This window comes from Astatotilapia calliptera, chromosome 17, assembly GCF_964374335.1.
Source record: "Astatotilapia calliptera chromosome 17, fAstCal68.1, whole genome shotgun sequence".
NCBI lineage: Eukaryota > Metazoa > Chordata > Actinopteri > Cichliformes > Cichlidae > Astatotilapia > Astatotilapia calliptera.
The window spans coordinates 33,980,125-33,999,051 of NC_137438.1; the positions used below are offsets into that span (position 1 = coordinate 33,980,125).

Sequence of the window (18,927 nt, forward strand, 5' to 3'; positions counted from 1 at the left end):
ATGATAGCATGTTTCAAAAGAAGCATGAAGTCCCAAGTCAGTGAGAAAAAAAAAAAAAAGGCTCCCTTCCTCTTAAACTAGATCTGACAACATTGTATCTTACTCAGTTATATAGTATTTGTATTCTTTTTATTCTATTGTATATAGCATTTTATTCAATTGTGTACATTTATGTACAGTATCCCATTCTTATCCGATTCTAGTGTTTTATTTTTTGCTATGTAACTTTCCACTGTAACAAAACAAATTTCCCACCTATGGGACTAAAGGTTATCTTATCTTAGTTTTAGCCTACAGCTACATCATCCACTCCACCCAAATTGAAGGACCGGTTTTCCCCAAGTAGACACAAAAAGAAGCAGCTCCGTTTCGGCTTTCTGTCAGTAATATTGTTCAACCTGAAATATGAGGATGCTGACTGGTGATAGGCCTGCCTTGACCATGTGACAGTCTATTTTTATGGCTCCAAAAGAAGCAGCCCGCTGAGGTTCACCTTAGGGGAGAGTTAATATGTTGTGAGCTTTGCGGCTGCTAGACCTCCATTATATCCATCTCTTGTGTTCCAACAGTTTCACCTGTGACAAACTGTGCACCGCCTTACTCGCTTTCCCTGCAACACCACTGTTACCTTGGCTGCAAGATCCTTCACTTTGATATGTGGAAGTAGTGCTGAGTAAAATTTCTATTGCCCTTTCAATCAGAATGACCTTCATATATCTGCCAACAGTTCCAGTTCTCAAAGCTACTAACTCAAGGAACTTTTCCAGCCTTTTCTTTTGCAAGCTCTGCTGACACTGTATCAGATCAATGAATCCAATTATAGCCAATTCATAGCATTGTATATTGAATACAGGAGCTGGAAAAAAAATAAGAACAGTTGTTGCAGCTTTTCAGCATTTATTGCACCATCCTCAACCTTTACATTACATACACAACACTAAATACACTATTTTAGCTTACACATAAATAACGCTAAGTGTGAATTAATTAGATAAACTTATTACAAATCCAAGAGTTAGGGACGGTCACATGTCTTGATGTTACTACTTAATGGTACGAGAGACAGATCCATCAAAAATGTTAATACCTGTGTATTTCATTTAACAAGGAAGAGAAAAAAAAAAAAAAAAAAAAAGAAATGTGCATGATACCCAACAAATGTACACCACCTTTCTGTGAACAAACTGTATTCAAGTTGTAGTCCACCTAGAATCTGTTTAATTATCAAATACTCACTTGCTGTAGGTGACAGAAAGATGTTTTCCCCCCAATAAAAAGCAACAGCTGTTATTAAAAAGATATAAGCCTACAGAAAGTGAGCATTTGATACACAAAGAGATCTTGGGACAACTGCATTAACTTAGGCTTGTGACAATTCATCTAAAAGCAGGAAAGCTTGATAAATAGCTTATTAGAGTCAAAAGAAATTATTAAAACTCTCCCACGTCCACCCTCTTGTCTCTGAACTTGCTTCTGGCCTTGGTCCGAGCCTTGAATGCAGCAGAGTTGTGAAGATGCTGGAACAGAAAGAATTTCAAGCGTTCATTAATAAAATGCCACAAAACTTTGAAAGCATTGATACTTTTAAGCTTACAAGAACACCACAATGGTTTAAATGAGCCTTCCTTGCACACCTACCCTTTCAAAGCGAGAGATTTTCATGGCCTTCATGGTGGCTGAATCAACCAGCATAGGTGGTCCCAGTTCAAACACGTCTCTGATGAATTCATTTGCCTAGTTGGAAAACGTTAACAAAAACGTCAAGTCCAGTCACTAGCGCAAAAGAAAGACACTAGTTTATCACAAACTCCTATTGTACATAAAGTGTTTCTAATAAGATACCTGTAGGTGGTAGTTCATTCCAGAGCCCACGAATTCTCTGAAGGCATCGTATGTCCTCTTTCTGACCCAGCTGTCAATGTTCATTCGCTCTGTGCCAAAGCGAATGGTCTCAGATTGGAAGGCCCCCTCCTGGAAGAGAAAGCAATATAAATAAGTCCACGGTCAGACACCATCATTCACTGTCTCTACCTCCAAGGAGCTGCTGTTAAGTTTTACCTCTGTTCAATTATGTTGGTTAAAAGCAGGAAATTAACATCCAACTGGCAAAAGGAACATGGTTCACCTGACATGTAGCGCTTACCTCAACAGCTTTGAGAACGTCCCTAAACACCGAGCGCTGCTTCCTCTTGTCAGTCTTGGCTCTGTGCTTGTTGCAGTCTGTGGCCAACGCGTTCAGTTTATCACAAAGTTCATCCCAGCCATCAAATTCAAAATCCTAAATAAATGCAGTGGGGGAAAAACAAATAAATAAAATATGCAGCTAATGTGTTTAAAAAAAAAAAAAAAAAAAAACACAGACAGCAGGGCTCTAGAGTGCGACCAAACTTCTCCATGGTGCGACTCATTTAAAAAAATAAATAAATAAAAAAAAAATACTTGGTCGCACCGGTGCAACCAAGTATTTTCTCGGAAAAAAACGTTTCAGCAACCCTAAACTCTTCGTGTGTTCAACAACAGACACACATTATGCCCATGTCGTGTTCTAAACCAATCAGAGATACTCAGAGGCGGGGACCTCTGTGATTGGCCATGGTCCAGATATTCCTGCAGACCTACTTGTGTTTACGTTTGAAAGTGCGGGCAGATAGAGAAGGGTGAGTAGCCCAGGTCAGAAGTGTATCAAGTTGGTATTGAGAAAATATGAAAAGAACAATTGATAACTTTTTCGTTAAGTTAAGGCCTGATCAGTACAAAATTCTGAGCCAGCGCTCTGACACGGAGCCATCAACCTCTCTGTTTTTGTCAAACACTGGTCCGGAGACGGCATCAGAAAATGAGCCACATAGATCGACTCCCAGCCGGAGTCCACTGAAAGTAAAAGTGAGAAAATGTATAAATTTCGATTCGAGTGGCTTGACCAGTTTCCCTGGCTAAGATACAGCCAAGCTGACAATATGATGCACTGCATTTATTGTCGCGAGTGTGGAAAGATCATGGCCGGCAACACTGCATTTGTCACTGGTGCTAATACGTTTCGAATTGAAACCCTGAAAAAGCATACAGCATTGAGAAGACACATTATATGCCGCGATAAATGCTCTGCCAAAATGTCCCCGCTCCCCACTGCCTTTCAGCGGCAGGCAGGAGTAAACAGGTCATCGGAGGAGGCCGAGATGATCATTAAGTTTAACATCGCCTACAATATTGCAAAAGAAGAAGTTCCGTTTACTAAGTTCAAGTCAGAAATAACTCTTCACAAGAAAAATGGCTTGGACATAAACCCCACATACAGCAATGATGTTGCGTGCGCCCAGTTTATAGGCGTAATCGCTGACACACTGAAAAAAAAGAAGTCAGTGGAAATTGCGAACAGTACATACATGGCCTTCCTGATCGATGGAGACGCAGACATTGCCACAAAAGAATGTGTCTGTGTACGCTCGTATCTTGCAAAAAGGAAGACCAGCGAAAAAGTGATTGGACACATTGAGGTCCAGCATGCCCATGCCCAAGGTAAGCCATGTCATGTCACGTAGCCTATGTATATGATTAATAATATTACGTTGTGTTACTGAATTAACCATATCTAGCATATTCTTATCATTGAAAATTAAACATAGCAATAATACATGAATATAGAAACTCAAACTGAAAAAGACTGCATTGTAAACTCTTGATCTGATAAGTAAATGGTATATTTTTTAATTTGTTTAGGAATTTATGCTGCCTCAAAGAAAGCATTTGCTGCTCTTGGGGACCAGTGCAGTAACTGGTTGGATAAAATCATTGCTATGGGGGCTGATGGAGCTGCTGTTAATTTGGGCAGCAAAGGGGGTGTCAAGTTAATCATTTTGAAAGGTTGTTAGTTAATCATTTACAAATCAAAAAATGTGAACATGTAAAACTGCGGTGTTAAGTAATGCGGTTAAAAAAATTTGGGTACGCCTAACTTTTGTGCTTGTACGCCTAAATTTTGTGCTGGTGCGCCTAAATTTTATTTTTAGGCGCACCACTGCAACCATGGCAAAAAGTTAGTCTAGAGCCCTGGACAGAATATCCGGCTCCTCTGGGGCAGGCCAGCAATCTCAACTAAGAAATCCTGGCATAGCATTGTTATGGACTGTATTCCCAATGAATATATAACTTGTATGCTCAACTCCATCTTGGACTCTTTCAGTTTGGGGCTTTCCCCAAACTGAATTAATTTGCCTGACTATTGATCTTACTGTGATTTGTTTTGACTCCTGGTGGGGTTGCGGTTTACCTCAACTGCCTTGTATGTGCCTCATAATGTTGTATTGCCTGAGCTAAGTTCAGTTCTGGTTCTTGTGTACTTTTTTTAGTCATTGTCTGCTACTATTGGGGGAAGAAAAAAAAAGAAAAAAAAAAAGCACAGACAGGACGTGCCACATGTTAACATTTGAATTAACAAAAGAAATTAACTTTAGGATAATCTGGTGTTGGGGAAATTAAACAGCAATTGCAAACTTACAGAATCGATGTCCCTGGCCAGCTCAAAAAGCAGAGCAATAGTCTCCCCAGCTGCAATCCTCATGTTCACGTCATCACTCTCGAGCAACCTCTGCAGTTTAAGAAGGTGTCTGCAAAACACATAAGCAATTCTTACTCCACTTAACTTGGTTGGAGAGCAATAAACTAAAAGCAGCAGAACTTGTGATTAAAAAAAACTTAAGGGTTGGCATAAAGGAGCTTACTTCTGCAGGATGTCTTTGAGCTGGCTGGAACTGCAGATTGTGAGCAGCAGTGCCCAGGACCGCAGAGAATTTGTGTGGAGCTGGCTCATTTGAGGACTGATCGAAGGACAAGTGCCATCCGCCTTTGCATAGGACCGGGTGAACAGGTTCTCAAAACACTCCATGGTCGCTTGCACATCCTAAAGAAGCAAACATCAGTAAGCTCTACTTATTACCACAAATAACATGTTTCCGACTTACTGAAAAAATTACTTGAGGCATGTTAGATTTCAGCAGCACATGTTTGCATGAGTGCCACTCATTGATATAGCATTATGTTAGAACTGATGAGTAATATATGACAAATGAATGTCAGACGTGCCACTGGTTTGCACTCAAGCCAAGACATGATCAGAAACTTACCAATATGTCATCCTCAGCAACTAATGTGCAGAGGCCCAGACTTGTTGCTACCTATTAAGAAACAAAATAAACAAAACCATATCAGTTGATATTTCATGGAAAAATCCAAAAATGTGGTAATCTTTTTTTATTAAGGGGGGTGCATTTATTAAAGGGGATCAGTACAATAAAAGACACTCACAGCCTGTCTGGCTTGTATGTTGGCTGATCCATCTGCCAGGATGTTTTTGAAGATCGGTTTCAGCGTCTTGAACACCTCCTCGCTCTCAATTCCTGAGCCCAGCTGGATGCACAGCAAACAGGCTAAAGAAGCTGCTGCTCGCTGCTCCTCACCTTTGCCTAACACGAGGAAGAAGAAAAAAGCCAAATGATTTATGAGCACGAAGACAAACATGCGCTTAGTTTAAAGCATTGGAACACCTGCCATCTCATTGACAGCAACACGTTTTTAGTACCTTTCTTGAGGCAGCGTTCAATACTGTCTGTGATGGTCATCCTTCTCTCTGAGATGAACTCATACAGGATGCGTGTAGCCATTGCCGTCTTAAGCCCATCTAGTGCCCCCTGTCTCGTCTTAGCACTGAGAAAAAAAAAAAAAAAATATATATATATATATATATATATATATATATATAAATATAAAAATATATATATATATATAAATAAATCACCATAAAAGTGATAACCATTATACCATGAAGCCATTTATCAGAAAATACTGGCAACCCTCAGTACTACCCCTCAGCCTCCTAGTAGACACAACTATGATATCAATTACAAATAATACAAAACCCTGTTCTTGTGTTATCAGAGTTACAAGATTATCAGAAAACTGACATCAACGTCGAGGGTAATAACTATAAGTTATAAGTCTATAGCAGGTTTTTTCAGGATGCATGTGGCCAGTTTCAGCAGATGTATTCAACCAGCCATCACACAGCAGTTTCTCAAAGACGTTGCCCTTTCAGGTAAACAAGTTGAGGTCAATTAGCTTGTTGATTTAATTTTTTTATTTATATATAATCTTAAGGTAATAACAAAAATATTTGTAAAAAAAAAAAACCTATACAAAAAGTTAAGAATGTGACTTCACCCATTTACTTTTATATAAAAATGTTGTTTGACAAGTGAAAAGAATATCAGCTGAATAGATATAACAGATTTAGCAGCTTCTGGCACTTCTGGGGAATCCCTTCTATAATAATCACCCCACTGAGGAAGCCAATGGTGACAGGGCCTTTTTGGGATGAAGTCTATTTTTAAATTGACAAGCCTGCAAACTCCAATAAAAACTTCCTGCACTGGACTCACTGTTGCATACAACTCAAGTTACCCCGCGTTTTTAAAACTACATTTGAAATTTCTTGATACATGCTCATCATCCAGGTAAGGAAATCCCAAGTGTCCCACATAGCTTTTCCAGTGGGAGAAATGTTTTGTCACTTCAGAGTGAAGTACTTTTTGGGGTGTATTTGAAACATCAACCCTGTACCTTTGTTAAACTGGCAAGACAACATAGCAACGCTGCATAAAAGGGGAAAGCATTTCTAAATGGTGCAAGTGTTACCTAAAACTCTTGCTCTGACAGGATTAAGTAACTACATTGTTGATCTCTTGTAAAACTGGATCCAAGACAGAGGCAATATAGATCAGATAACATTTTGGTCATTTTACCTCTTATCTACTGTGCTATCTATGAACCCCTTCAGTTTATACTGGAAATCCTCCTGGGCTGAATCCTCATTGGTCTCGCCACCTTAAAAACAAAAAAGCATTTAAGGAGGTCGTAAACAGACTTGTTTGATGTGTTTAAAGAACACACACGTTCAAACAGAGTACAGTCAGGGGTACACACAAACCTACCTTCATCTGCTACGCTGGTGGCGTCACTGAAGCTGCTGCAATGACTGAGGGTCTCAATGGAGGCATCCTCATCACTAAAAGGCTGCACAGCCCCATGCTGGCCCCCTGAAAAACAAAACAAAGACACATAAGCACGGGCAATCAAATGTAATTCATTAACACAGAGCCGTAGGTCATTGTGAGTCAATTGTGTAATCCAAGCGTCAGGCAGGTAAGGCAGCATACACTGTACTTATCTAATCAGCTGCCTGTCCGTTGCTATTGGCCTTTTCATTATCTCATCCAAAAATAAATATGCACCACGTTGTCAAAGTGTGCTGCCTGTGTCAACAAAATGTTCAGGTTGGAGGGGCACAGGCACATCAAAAATGACCTGAAACAACATTGTATGGGTAACCGGTATGGCCCGGCAACCGCAGCAACTGTCCAGCAAGAGGCAAACACAGTTTGGGTACAGCCGAAAAATACAGGAGTATCACGTCTAGTATTATGTCACTGAGGCATAGGAGGAAGTAGATTGTTTTACTAAGCAAAGTCCACATCAGACAAGTTACTATCAGACAATTTATTATCCACGTAGTAGGGACAACGTGGCTGAAACGGAACAGAGCGAAACACGATGTATTGGAAAATGTTCTGGTTACTATAATAGCTCTAGAGGGTGGGATGGGCAAAACATTCACAGCTAAAAGAGGCTGCTAAAATCTTGGGTGAGATCTTTACGAAACCTTATAAACAAACAAGGGTTTAATTTAATCCCACTTAAGGTGAACTCTGCTACTGCAAAAACTGGACAAACTTCCAACCCCACCCAGACTCAACAGGCTTCTCTGCCTTGACCTGAATTTACCTCTGGTAGACAGGTTTAGGTGAGCGTACGACGGCAGGAACCCGCCGCTTTTAGAACACAATGTGAAAAATACTTCCGTTATTCATAACAATCAGACCTAAAAAAAATATTAGCTGAAAATAAAATATCCGTCTTTAAACTGATTAAAAATAGCTATTTAAGATCTGTGTGTTGACGTGGACTGTTTTCCCCACACGACAGCTGATTTCTGAAAACCGGGTGCCGCCTCCTTCCTCCCTCCGAGTCCAAAATGTCGGACTTGTGCCTCAAAAACAAATATATGCAGTATGTTTTAAAAAAAAAAAAAAGACCCTTCCTCAGTGACACAATATGATACTCAGGCTTCAAAACTGCTAATCGGGTATCAATATCATTTTCCCACATAAGGCTAAAGATTAATCGAGGTCAAAGAATTCTAGTTTCGTGTGGTTTGCGTTATATACACTTTCACAAAAATCAAACGTATTGCTTTATAACATTTATGATGGTTATAATCGAATTCAAGGAAGAAAAAGCTTGGATGTTTTACTCCTTCAAACGTTTATTTTTACTAAGCAACCACATGTGTCTCGCGTTGAAAGGGAGTGGGCATGAAGCTAGCCCTCGTTAGCTTGTGAAGTACAACAATTATTCAGGGCTTTTGTTGAGTAGCTCATGTTATACTATAATGTTGTGCTTTAAAGGCCCTTTACAGTAGCTTTCATATGACAGTATCAATACTATGATAGTACACTTTTTCATTAGCAGTGTTGCTTTGTGTGAGTACAGCTAGCTACGTTTTGTGTTTTGACCTAGGCCAGCCTCTACCTTTTGTAGTCCGTACTGTAAACACCTTCAGCTCCATTCGATGAACAAAGAACACGGAAAGAACTACAATTACCATCAACAAATACACAAGGCCGTAGCATAGCAGCCGCTAGTTTACTTACCCCTATTCTTTTTCTTGTTCCTCGGCATTTTCGTGCAGACAACTAGAAAATTTTAACCAAAAATCAGCCAATACACGACCAGCCTTTATTGTATTGTCTGGTAAAATGAAAATATTCCCTTGGCACAGTGGATAAAAAGAAATCGAAAGCGATCTTGGAGATAGACTGTGGGCCGAGACGATACATTTTCCCTCATAAACCAGGGCTACGTGAGTACAGCGCGGTTCTCAGTATTTATACCGGCGGACATGTCACGAGGAGTTTTCCCGGCTTCGCTGGCCAATCCTGGAACAGGAAAGAGTGTCGCATGTGTTCGCGCGTGATGCAGTGACAGAAAGAGGGGAACTGTGAGTCCTGTTCTGTTATTTTGGGGAAAAACAATGTCTGTGTATACAAATTTGATACATTCTCCAAGACAAACCACGAAATCAAACGGCGTTTACGTTTACACAAAGTGTGATAACACCACATTAGACTGGTTACGTAAGTTTTAAAGTCGCAAGGTAGGAGGAGGAGGTGGAGATGGCTTTCAGCTCTGGTTGATTGGGACCCACAATAGCCCATCGTACAAGCTAAATAATAGTGAATAAATTCCACTGCAAGAAAAAACACATATTGTCTGACATAAAACATGTTATCACACAAGACAGTGATAATGTTCCACTGTGAGACTGCAAGTGTGCGTGTCTTGCAGTTGATCACATTATTATAGAGCTGTTGATGAGATCATGTTATGTATCTGTGATGAGACAAATATTGTCATTAGAGAATTGTGATGCAAAATGTTTCACTCGGATGCATTCATGTTTTTTATATAAAGTGGATTTGAAACTGTGCCTGTCTAGAAAGTTGAACAGTTATCGTCTACTTGACAGGGATGTGAAAGAGACTATCTTGGCTTTTCCCCTTTTAGTAGACAGGGACATCTGAGATACTTCTAGAAACCGAGCACTGCTTCAAAATTGTTGCATTCGTTTCAAAAGTGCACGAAGTAACACTGCTAGAGCCAATTAATTCTAGCTAGTTTTACACTGCTTCTGCATTTAGTGGCAGTTGCAATAGATGTCTAAAGAAAGACTGCACATTGTCAACTTTCTGCAGTTAAAAGTTAAAATGCTTAATCAGCCAAATATGAACCATTCCTAAATCTTGCACTCACTTGCCTCTTTGACAAATATAACTTGGGATTTTGTTTCATGTCACACTCACATGCCAAATATTAACTTTATTCATTTTACATCTTTGCCTCTAAAAGCACAAACACAATAATAATGCAGTAACTACATTCCAAATCCAGCAATCAGCATTTTACTCCTAGTCAAATCACAGTATAGGGCTATTAGTTGTTCCTGCTATTGACTCCTTCTGGAGCTCCATGTATGCAGATTTGTTAATATTTGTTGCGCAGGATTGGTTCAACATAAAATGCCTATTTTTTTTTAAGCTGTCAAATTATTCAGACAGGTGCCGCTTGTACTTTTATAGCACTGTGCAAAAGTCTTGACCACCCGTTATTTCTTTATATCGTGCTTCCAGTTTTTAGTTTGTTTATTGAACCAAATAGCAAATAGTATCTTTGAACCAACAAGGTGATACCCAAAGTGCTATTAGCTGAAAACTTTGCATATCTTGGCACAGTGTGCAGTCTGACCTTCAAAAATCTGAGAAAACTGAACAAGTGGAGGGAAAAAATAGAAGTGTGAGGATCTAAAAAACACATTCAGTCGATGAAGAGTATTTGAAAGTCGTGTTCTTAAGAAATAAATTAAAACTTCAGTTTTCAGGAGGACATGGTCCCAAACACACTGACAGTGCAGTAAAAGCATACCTGTAACACTATCAGTCATGGATTGGCCTTCCCAAATCCAGAACAGAACCAAAGGCAGTCAACAACTAAAAAGCAGCTTTGAATGTCTTTCAAGAAGACTGGAGAACTACTTAAAGAAATTAAAAGAAATCTTACCTAAGAGAGTTCAGACTGTGTTAAGTTAGAATAAAGGTGATAATACCAAATATTGACCTTTAAGCTTGTTAGAGTTCATGTTTGGGCGTTATACACTGCAGTACGCATGTATTTACATGTATGTTTGCACAGTTCAATAAATCGCTAAACCTTTTTTTCTATTTCCCCAGCAAATTATAAAGAAATGAAGGGTGACTCAAGACTTGCACTGTGTTGTATTTTTAGCTAGTCAAATTTCAAAAACCGTATACAGGGTATTGGATACAATGTAATAGCCTGCGGTTTTTAGTGTATCCAATACACTGAGAACCACAGGCAATTGCAACATGCCTAAAAGCCTAATAATATTAGGCTGTTAGGCTATTAGGCATGTTGTGTTGTAATGCCTAATATCTTAATAAATATCTTTCAAATTACATAACCGTGAGCTTAGGTTGGCAGCTTTCCTTCTTTTCATTATTGAATTCTCTAGCTTTACCTTGAAACGACAGAAATAGGTCTTTCTTACACAAGTGGAAAATCTCACAGCTGCACCCTTCTTGCTGTTCCCACCGTGCTGTTGTTAGCAGCGTTTCATTTTTATGTTTGTTATGTTTGAATACAAACCTGCAGACTTTGAGTTTTCATGTGCCTGGTGTTTGACTATTGGAAGGCTTCCAGAGCTGCTTCCCTAACACGCACTCTTACACATTGGTCATAATCCTCATTTATTTCCTTTTTCAGTTCATTAATAAGCTGACTGTTCATAATGTTGCTGCCTGATGATGAATGGGGATAGGTTTGGGGTGTGTAGAATGTTGTCGTGTTTACTGTTGAATGTTGTCATTTTCTAATTTTGTAGTTGTGATAAGCATTTGTGTAAAAGTCGAAGTTAAAGTCTATTTAACATATTTTTAGTGTGCTTAAAATGGAACAACTTTAAATATGTACATGCAAGGTAGGTACATTATGTATAGAAAGACTTTTAAAAAAGAAAGAACACCTCTTGTGGTGTCTTTTAATCTTTGAATTCTCCTGTTTTCAGTCCCATAGGTGTGTAACAAATTCCTAGCCATGCAGTCTGCCTTTACAAACAGTTGCATGTGAATGGGTTGTTCTAAATGAATTCTAAAGAACTCATCGAAAAAAGGTGTTGGTCATTAACATCACAGGGACCAACGGGTGAAACCTCTGTGAGACAATGCCTCACTATCATGTGTGCTTGACTTGAAACTCCAAAGAAGGGAACACAACACTGCACTGTAGGTGGCTGATAAGCGACGATGTAAATCAGCACCTCTGTTTAACGATGGTCGTTCACAGTGGACATGGGAAGCCTCCTTTACTCCCCTCCCAAACAGTCATCACAATCCAAAAAGGTTTTCACACCTCAGTTCATGCAATGACTCACATGATCAATAGTGGGTTAACAACTTTTGAGAATACCTGCAAAGGAGACGACCCCCTCCCTGGAGGTTTACTTGGAGCTTCCCCATCAGCACAAAAACTGTGCCCCAGGAGCTTCGTGCCAAGGGTTTTTATGGCATTTACACCTTTTAATGAATAAACAATTATTTGAATTGCTTTTCTGAACATCTTCCAAAAAGACACATGAGAAAAACAACATACAAACTGTCACAGTGTGTGGAACCAGACTGTGTGGAGTGAGGAGGACCCACGTGCTGACACAAAAAAGAACAAAACTTAAGCTTAACAAAAAACAAGCTGTTTATTCAAGGCCAGTGAAACAGTACAAAACAAAAGGGCAAGGGTGAAATTAAGCTATAACCTAAACTGGGTGATCTAACGCCAACATAAAAAACCTGGAACATGAACATGGAAACCTGGCATTGAAAACCTGGAATGTGAAGCCTTGACATGAATATATGAAATCCCTGGAAACATGACATGAACATAGCAACAAGCAGGCTAAACAGACGACCGGACAAGGAATGAATGAAAACACAGAGACTAAATACACACAGGAGGTGATCAGGGGAAGTGGAAACACTCATACGAATGAACATAATGACGCCACAGGGGAAGTGAAACTGAACACAATGAACATGGGACACCAGACCTCTTCAAAATAAAACAGGAAACATAACGGGATTCAGACATGGCAACGCAAGCCTGATGTGATAGGCTGTATCCCAATTCAGGGTCTGCAGCCTTAAAGTACGCCCTTGTGGGCCGCGTACTCAAAGACCGCTAAGGCCGGAAGTGCGAGGCTTGTGAAATGGGACGGTCTAGCCTCCGTGGCGCTGCCCAGGTTGCCTAGCAACCATGCTACTAACAGCTGGAAACGTTTCATACAGCATTGTTTGACAGAAATGAAGGAGAAAATCTTTTGTTCATTTGTTTGTTTGTTTCTACATGAGCTTTGATCATTCTCTGTAAGATTAAGCTCAGCTATTGAACGGCGTATATTTTAAAGTAAAGGCTTTAAAACCAAGTTAGTACAAACGTCACTAATGTCACATAACTTTGCAGACATGTGGCCAACAGTAATGTTTTAATGTTCTTCGTTATTAAACATTTGCACATAAAAAAGTGACATAATATTCAGTACTTAAAATTTACTCTTCGGCCGCCCCTCATCCGCCGTTTTTTTTCGGCAAAATTATCCACACCCACCGCTGCGCTATGCATTCTGGGATATGTTGGGCCAAGAAGTCTACACCGTCACATCCTTCAAATTCAGGGAAATGAAGGACGCATTTGAGGGCCGCATTTCGAGCAGCCTTCGAATTGGGACAGCCTTCGTCGCGTCGCTGTGACGTAATCGGCCTTAAAATGCGGCCTTTATGGCTGCAGACCCTGAATTGGAATACAGCCATAGAAGGGGTAAAGACACAAGGGGAACCTAATAAACAATGAACTATAACAGAGTGATCTAGGCAAACCAGAATGAGCTTAAGATAACTAAACGATCTTAAACATAAATCATGAACCATCAAAATATATTCAAATTCAAAGCGCTGGGTCAAATGACCCAGGACCATGACACAAACATGTATAGAATACAGCTGTGTCCACATCTCGCAGAAACACCTTTAGCAGCAACAACTTCAAGTAATCATTTTCTGCATAACCTTACAAGTCTCTAACATCATTGTGAAGGAATTTTGGCTTTCCCTTCTTTGCTTCAGTTCATTGAGGTTTGAGCATTCAGGTTTGCAGGCACAGCTCTCTTAAGGTCCTGCCACAGCATTTCAATCCAGTTGAGTCTATTGCAACAGTCAGAGTTTTGTCTTTTCTTTTTCAGGCATTCTGTTATAGGTTTGCTGCTGTGCTTATGATCATTGTCCTGCTCCATGACCCAATTTCAGCCATGCTTTAGTATCTGTCATACACATAGCTTCACATTTGACTCTAGAGTACCTTTGTATACAGAGGAGCTTGTGGATGACTCAGTGACTGCAAGATTCCCAGGTCCTGTGGATAGCAAACAAGCCCAAACCATTACCCCTTCACCAGTTGTTATGAAGTGTTTGTGCTGATATGCTGTGTTTGGTTTTCTCCAAATGTAGCACTGCACATTATGGCCAAACATCTTCACTTTGATCTGTCCAAAAGACGTTGTTCCAGAAGTTTTGTGGTTTGCCCAGATGCAGCTTTGTAAATCTCCTGGTAGCCATTCCACATTTCAAATAGGATTGTCGTGAAGTTTTACATTTGACGTGCTAACCGAATGCTGTCGAGTTATTATTTATATGCATTTGATTAGCAGCACTTGGTTGCTGCTTCCTATTCTTACTTACTATGAAAACAGTCGGGTTGTACTCTAGCATTTTTACAGGTTTTGCTGTTTACATTGCAATGCGACCCACGTAAACATGTTTTCTATTCTAACTTTATATTTTGAGTCTGAACATAATGCAGACACGGAGGAAAACATTATGTAAAATTTATATCAAAATGAGCACAATCAAAGAGGCAAGCAAGCGAGACCAGGGCAATATCATTGATGTCTGTGTCCTAATGCTCCACTTCAGAAGTCAAAAAAAGTTCACACTCTTTAAAAAAAATCATTACTAATTCAACTTAGCTTCATTTTATGTTTTTCCCCTACATATGCAATGCCTCCAGTGGGGCTTACCCCACAGTTTGAGAACCACTGCTCTGTGATCAGTTCTTCTTTGTAAGCATATGGATCAAATCCACTAAGAGTAATAAGAGAGATTAGCATCCACTGCCATAATACTATACTTTGTATACTTTCTTATACTTTTTATTCATTTAAGCTTCATATTCGCAGTCGTAAAGTGGGTTATTAATTAGCTGGACATTGTATGGCTGAATCTGACATGTCTATGTGTGTGTGAGAACCTGCATTTTAGATGGAGAACACTAAACACTCACAGATTGTCCCACATAGCTTTTCCAGTGGGAGAAATGTTTTGTCACTTCAGAGTGAAGTACTTTTTGGGGTGTATTTGAAACATCAACCCTGTACCTTTGTTAAACTGGCAAGACAACATAGCAACGCTGCATAAAAGGGGAAAGCATTTCTAAATGGTGCAAGTGTTACCTAAAACTCTTGCTCTGACAGGATTAAGTAACTACATTGTTGATCTCTTGTAAAACTGGATCCAAGACAGAGGCAATATAGATCAGATAACATTTTGGTCATTTTACCTCTTATCTACTGTGCTATCTATGAACCCCTTCAGTTTATACTGGAAATCCTGCTGGGCTGAATCCTCATTGGTCTCGCCACCTTAAAAACAAAAAAGCATTTAAGGAGGTCGTAAACAGACTTGTTTGATGTGTTTAAAGAACACACACGTTCAAACAGAGTACAGTCAGGGGTACACACAAACCTACCTTCATCTGCTACACTGGTGGCGTCACTGAAGCTGCTGCAATGACTGAGGGTCTCAATGGAGGCATCCTCATCACTAAAAGGCTGCACAGCCCCATGCTGGCCCCCTGAAAAACAAAACAAAGACACATAAGCACGGGCAATCAAATGTAATTCATTAACACAGAGCCGTAGGTCATTGTGAGTCAATTGTGTAATCCAAGCGTCAGGCAGGTAAGGCAGCATACACTGTACTTATCTAATCAGCTGCCTGTCCGTTGCTATTGGCCTTTTCATTATCTCATCCAAAAATAAATATGCACCACGTTGTCAAAGTGTGTCGACAAAATGTTCAGGTTGGAGGGGCACAGGCACATCAAAAATGACTAAACACTCACAGATTGCTGAGCCAACTAAACTAATGTCATGGATGTTTTACTGCCTAGCAGGAGAGCACCTAATATATTTCATCTTCCACATCTTCCTAAAAGCAGTTTTTTAGTCTTCTGATGATGCCATATGTGGGAGAAAATTTGTCTGGCACAGCATTTGTCATTGGCTGTAGCTTGCAGCTGCATCAAATGCAATTAGAGAGAAAAGAACAAAGCTCCCAGTCATTTTTAAGTTATGTTTGTCCACAAGCATTTTCTAAGTTGTTTCTTAACATCAGGAAAAAATTCGAGACATATATCACTTCCCTTTTTCCTTTCAACTTTAAAGCATTTTTTCACACTTTCTATACAAGTACTTTGTAATGATAGTGCTCTGATGTGACCCAGAATGCACAGTTCAGACAAGGTAATGGCTGCGTTCATACATTATAATCTGTATGAAACATTTAGTCTTTCGATTTTAATAATGTGTTTGAGTAGGACAGGTCATTTACAGTGTATTGCGGAGGGACCAAGCAGGGGCCTTTTGAAGACACTGTGTGTTCAACAAAAAGCTGACTTACTTTATACGTCAGTTTATGCATGGAGTAATGTGAGTGAGGTCTTGAATATTTAAGGTGGCAGACACTTTTTATCCTTAAGATGGCCCAGAATAAAATGCACTCCCTTCCATGTAGCCCTTAGGCCCTGGTGTACAAACACCACTGCTTTTCTGTTTCCAGCATCAAGCTTGAATAATTGATGAGTGTTGCTGGGGTGTGCTAAGTGGACACAGTAACACAGAATGCAAAGTTAAACAGGAAACACAGGCCATCTGCCTTTTTTTTTTTTTAATTCTGTCCTCTCTGGAAGCTTTTGCAATCAGAATTGTGATCTAAATTCAGTGTGGTGCCAAAAACATTCTGCTTTTGCAGGAACAGCTTTATAGAATCTCTATAAGCTCATCTTATTGTTCAGGTGAATCTTTTATCTGTTTATTTATTCATTTCTATTTGTGTTATTTCAGTTAGAGCTAGCAGAAAGGGCTTAAAAAAAGCTCCATTTCTCTTAAAAAATACATTAAACCTCTCAAGCCAAAAGTATTGACAGAGAAAACTGGTAATAACATATAATTAGCATATTCTTTCTGATTAAGCAAAAAATAAAATAAATAAATAAAAAATGAGTGTTTTGAATCATTACAGTTGCATCGCTCAGTTAAAACAGATGCATTGAAAGTAAAGGTTCCCTGTAATGATAACAGACTTTGGCACTAGGGGGAGCCACACTGTTTGAAATTCAAAAGCTACTCACTCCAACTTAGCAACTGATATTCCCAGAGTTGTTGTTGTTGTTGTTTTTTCAAATACATAATTTATAGACATTGAAAAAGCATTTGCTGCTGAGCTGTGTATTGCTTTAAATGCTTAACAGGCTGGAGTGTGCAACGATAAAGTTAAATATCCAGTCATAGTGGGGGGAAAAACTTGCCTCTCACATTAGTCCTCTGTTGGGAGAAATGAAAAAAACAGATGTTGTTTTGAAAGTTGGAAATGGCTTAGGAAAGCCAAAGAAGTGGATGTAGGAAAGAGATAAAAATCACCTGCCAGAAGCTAAGTGTAGCAGGAAGGGAGAGAGAGAAAAAAAAATAACAGAGCAGCCCAGTCCAACCACACTCAGCATGCCTGGCATGTAGCATCAATGGGCACAAGCCCTGACCAAGCTAATGCCACAGGAATACAAATCATGACCAAAATAACAGATAGCAGGGAGCAGCAGAGGGAGACAGCTAATTCATGTAGATAATAGAAGTGAAAAAAATGTCTGAATATTAATTTTAATGGCAATCCTACTGTTTTTTTAAATAATTCATGAAAGTTATAGCCTGGAGCGTCGAGCTGAGGCCGCATGGGTTAAAGTCTGATGGGGAGAGAAGCAAGTTAGGAAATGATCTCAGCTTTCTAAGTTGATGAAAGCACACCGTCAAAAGCTGAGCAGAGGTGATGTTTCAAAGACTGCGAGCAATTTCCTTTGAAATTTAGCAGCGTGCTTTCGCTTCCTGTACTGGTCATTTATTGTAAAAAATGTGCTATAACCAGAAACAAGTGGCATTGTGTTAAATTGGCTCTTGGTGGTTATACTTCCTCAAGCTCTGACAACACGTGAGTTATTACCAAGCCAGAAAAATGTCAAACACTACTTTATTTTGAATTTCTTATTGTGTACACTATAATATATATATTTTCCTGAATTGAAGTTGCTAATTGAATTTTAGATAAATTTGTTAATTCTCCATGTGTTCCTTTGCATTTTTTTCATTATTCTGTGCAGGGATCGTGCTACATTTAATTTACCATATCCGACTTACTGCATGTTTGAGTGGTTGAAATGATAAAGCAATGTAACTTGGTGTATCCTGTGTGAAAAATGGCACTGGACGCCACTTGCCATGATTCAAATTCGTATGAGTTATCAAATATCCAGCCCCCGTTCGGGAGTGAAAACAGCTGCTTTGTTGACAGAGAGCCGGAGAATCCTCTAAGTAGAGCATCCAACTCCTAATTACAGAATGTTAGTCATTGGCTCAAGCCCATATTATTTCCCCTCATTTTCTTATTTTAAGAGGATTTTCCACTTTATCAGACAGCTTACTATGACAGCAAGGCCACGCTTCTGTCATTGCGATTAACCCCACCAACCATGCACATGTGTGTTACTGGCTCGTATTAGGCGACTTCAATCTAAATCCATTACCTTTTTAAGAGGTCTCCAGAGATATGGAAGGAGAGATAGAGAGAGACAGACTCGCAGAGAGAAAGAGGGGGTGTGGGCAGGGTCTTTGTTCTGAAGCTGAGGTGTGCCGCACCCACAGCAGAATCCTTAACATGGATTTTTAATTGATCAAAGAGAGCAAAACAGAAGCAGTTGGGGCAAAGGTCGGCCAGAAACACCTGTATGCTAAACTTTGCTCTGCCTGTCTTTTAATAGAAATGTGTAACATGGCTCAATCATTAGCCTAGTAATGAAATCCTTATAGATAAACAA

The 18,927-nt window shown here is 39.5% G+C and overlaps 1 protein-coding gene across 2 annotated transcripts; it reads right to left on the bottom strand.

Annotated features, from left to right (window-relative positions):
* Positions 1-880: 880 nt before the first annotated feature.
* ifrd1 (interferon-related developmental regulator 1) lies at positions 881-15,772 on the bottom strand. 2 transcript variants are annotated; one of them, XM_026147124.2, is made up of 12 exons: positions 8,763-8,971; positions 6,984-7,088; positions 6,795-6,876; positions 5,576-5,700; positions 5,302-5,459; positions 5,121-5,171; positions 4,719-4,897; positions 4,496-4,604; positions 2,144-2,278; positions 1,843-1,971; positions 1,639-1,734; positions 881-1,517 (listed from the first exon to the last, which is right to left on the bottom strand). In XM_026147124.2, exons 1-12 carry the CDS (start codon positions 8,788-8,790, stop codon positions 1,431-1,433), a joined length of 1,284 nt encoding a protein of 427 aa, XP_026002909.2. In that variant the 5' UTR covers positions 8,791-8,971; the 3' UTR covers positions 881-1,430. The 2 variants fall into 2 exon arrangements, with proteins under 2 accessions (XP_026002909.2, XP_080147348.1); XM_080291222.1 differs by lacking the exons at positions 6,795-6,876; positions 6,984-7,088; positions 8,763-8,971 and adding exons at positions 15,346-15,427; positions 15,535-15,772.
* Between the last annotated feature and the right edge of the window lie 3,155 nt (positions 15,773-18,927).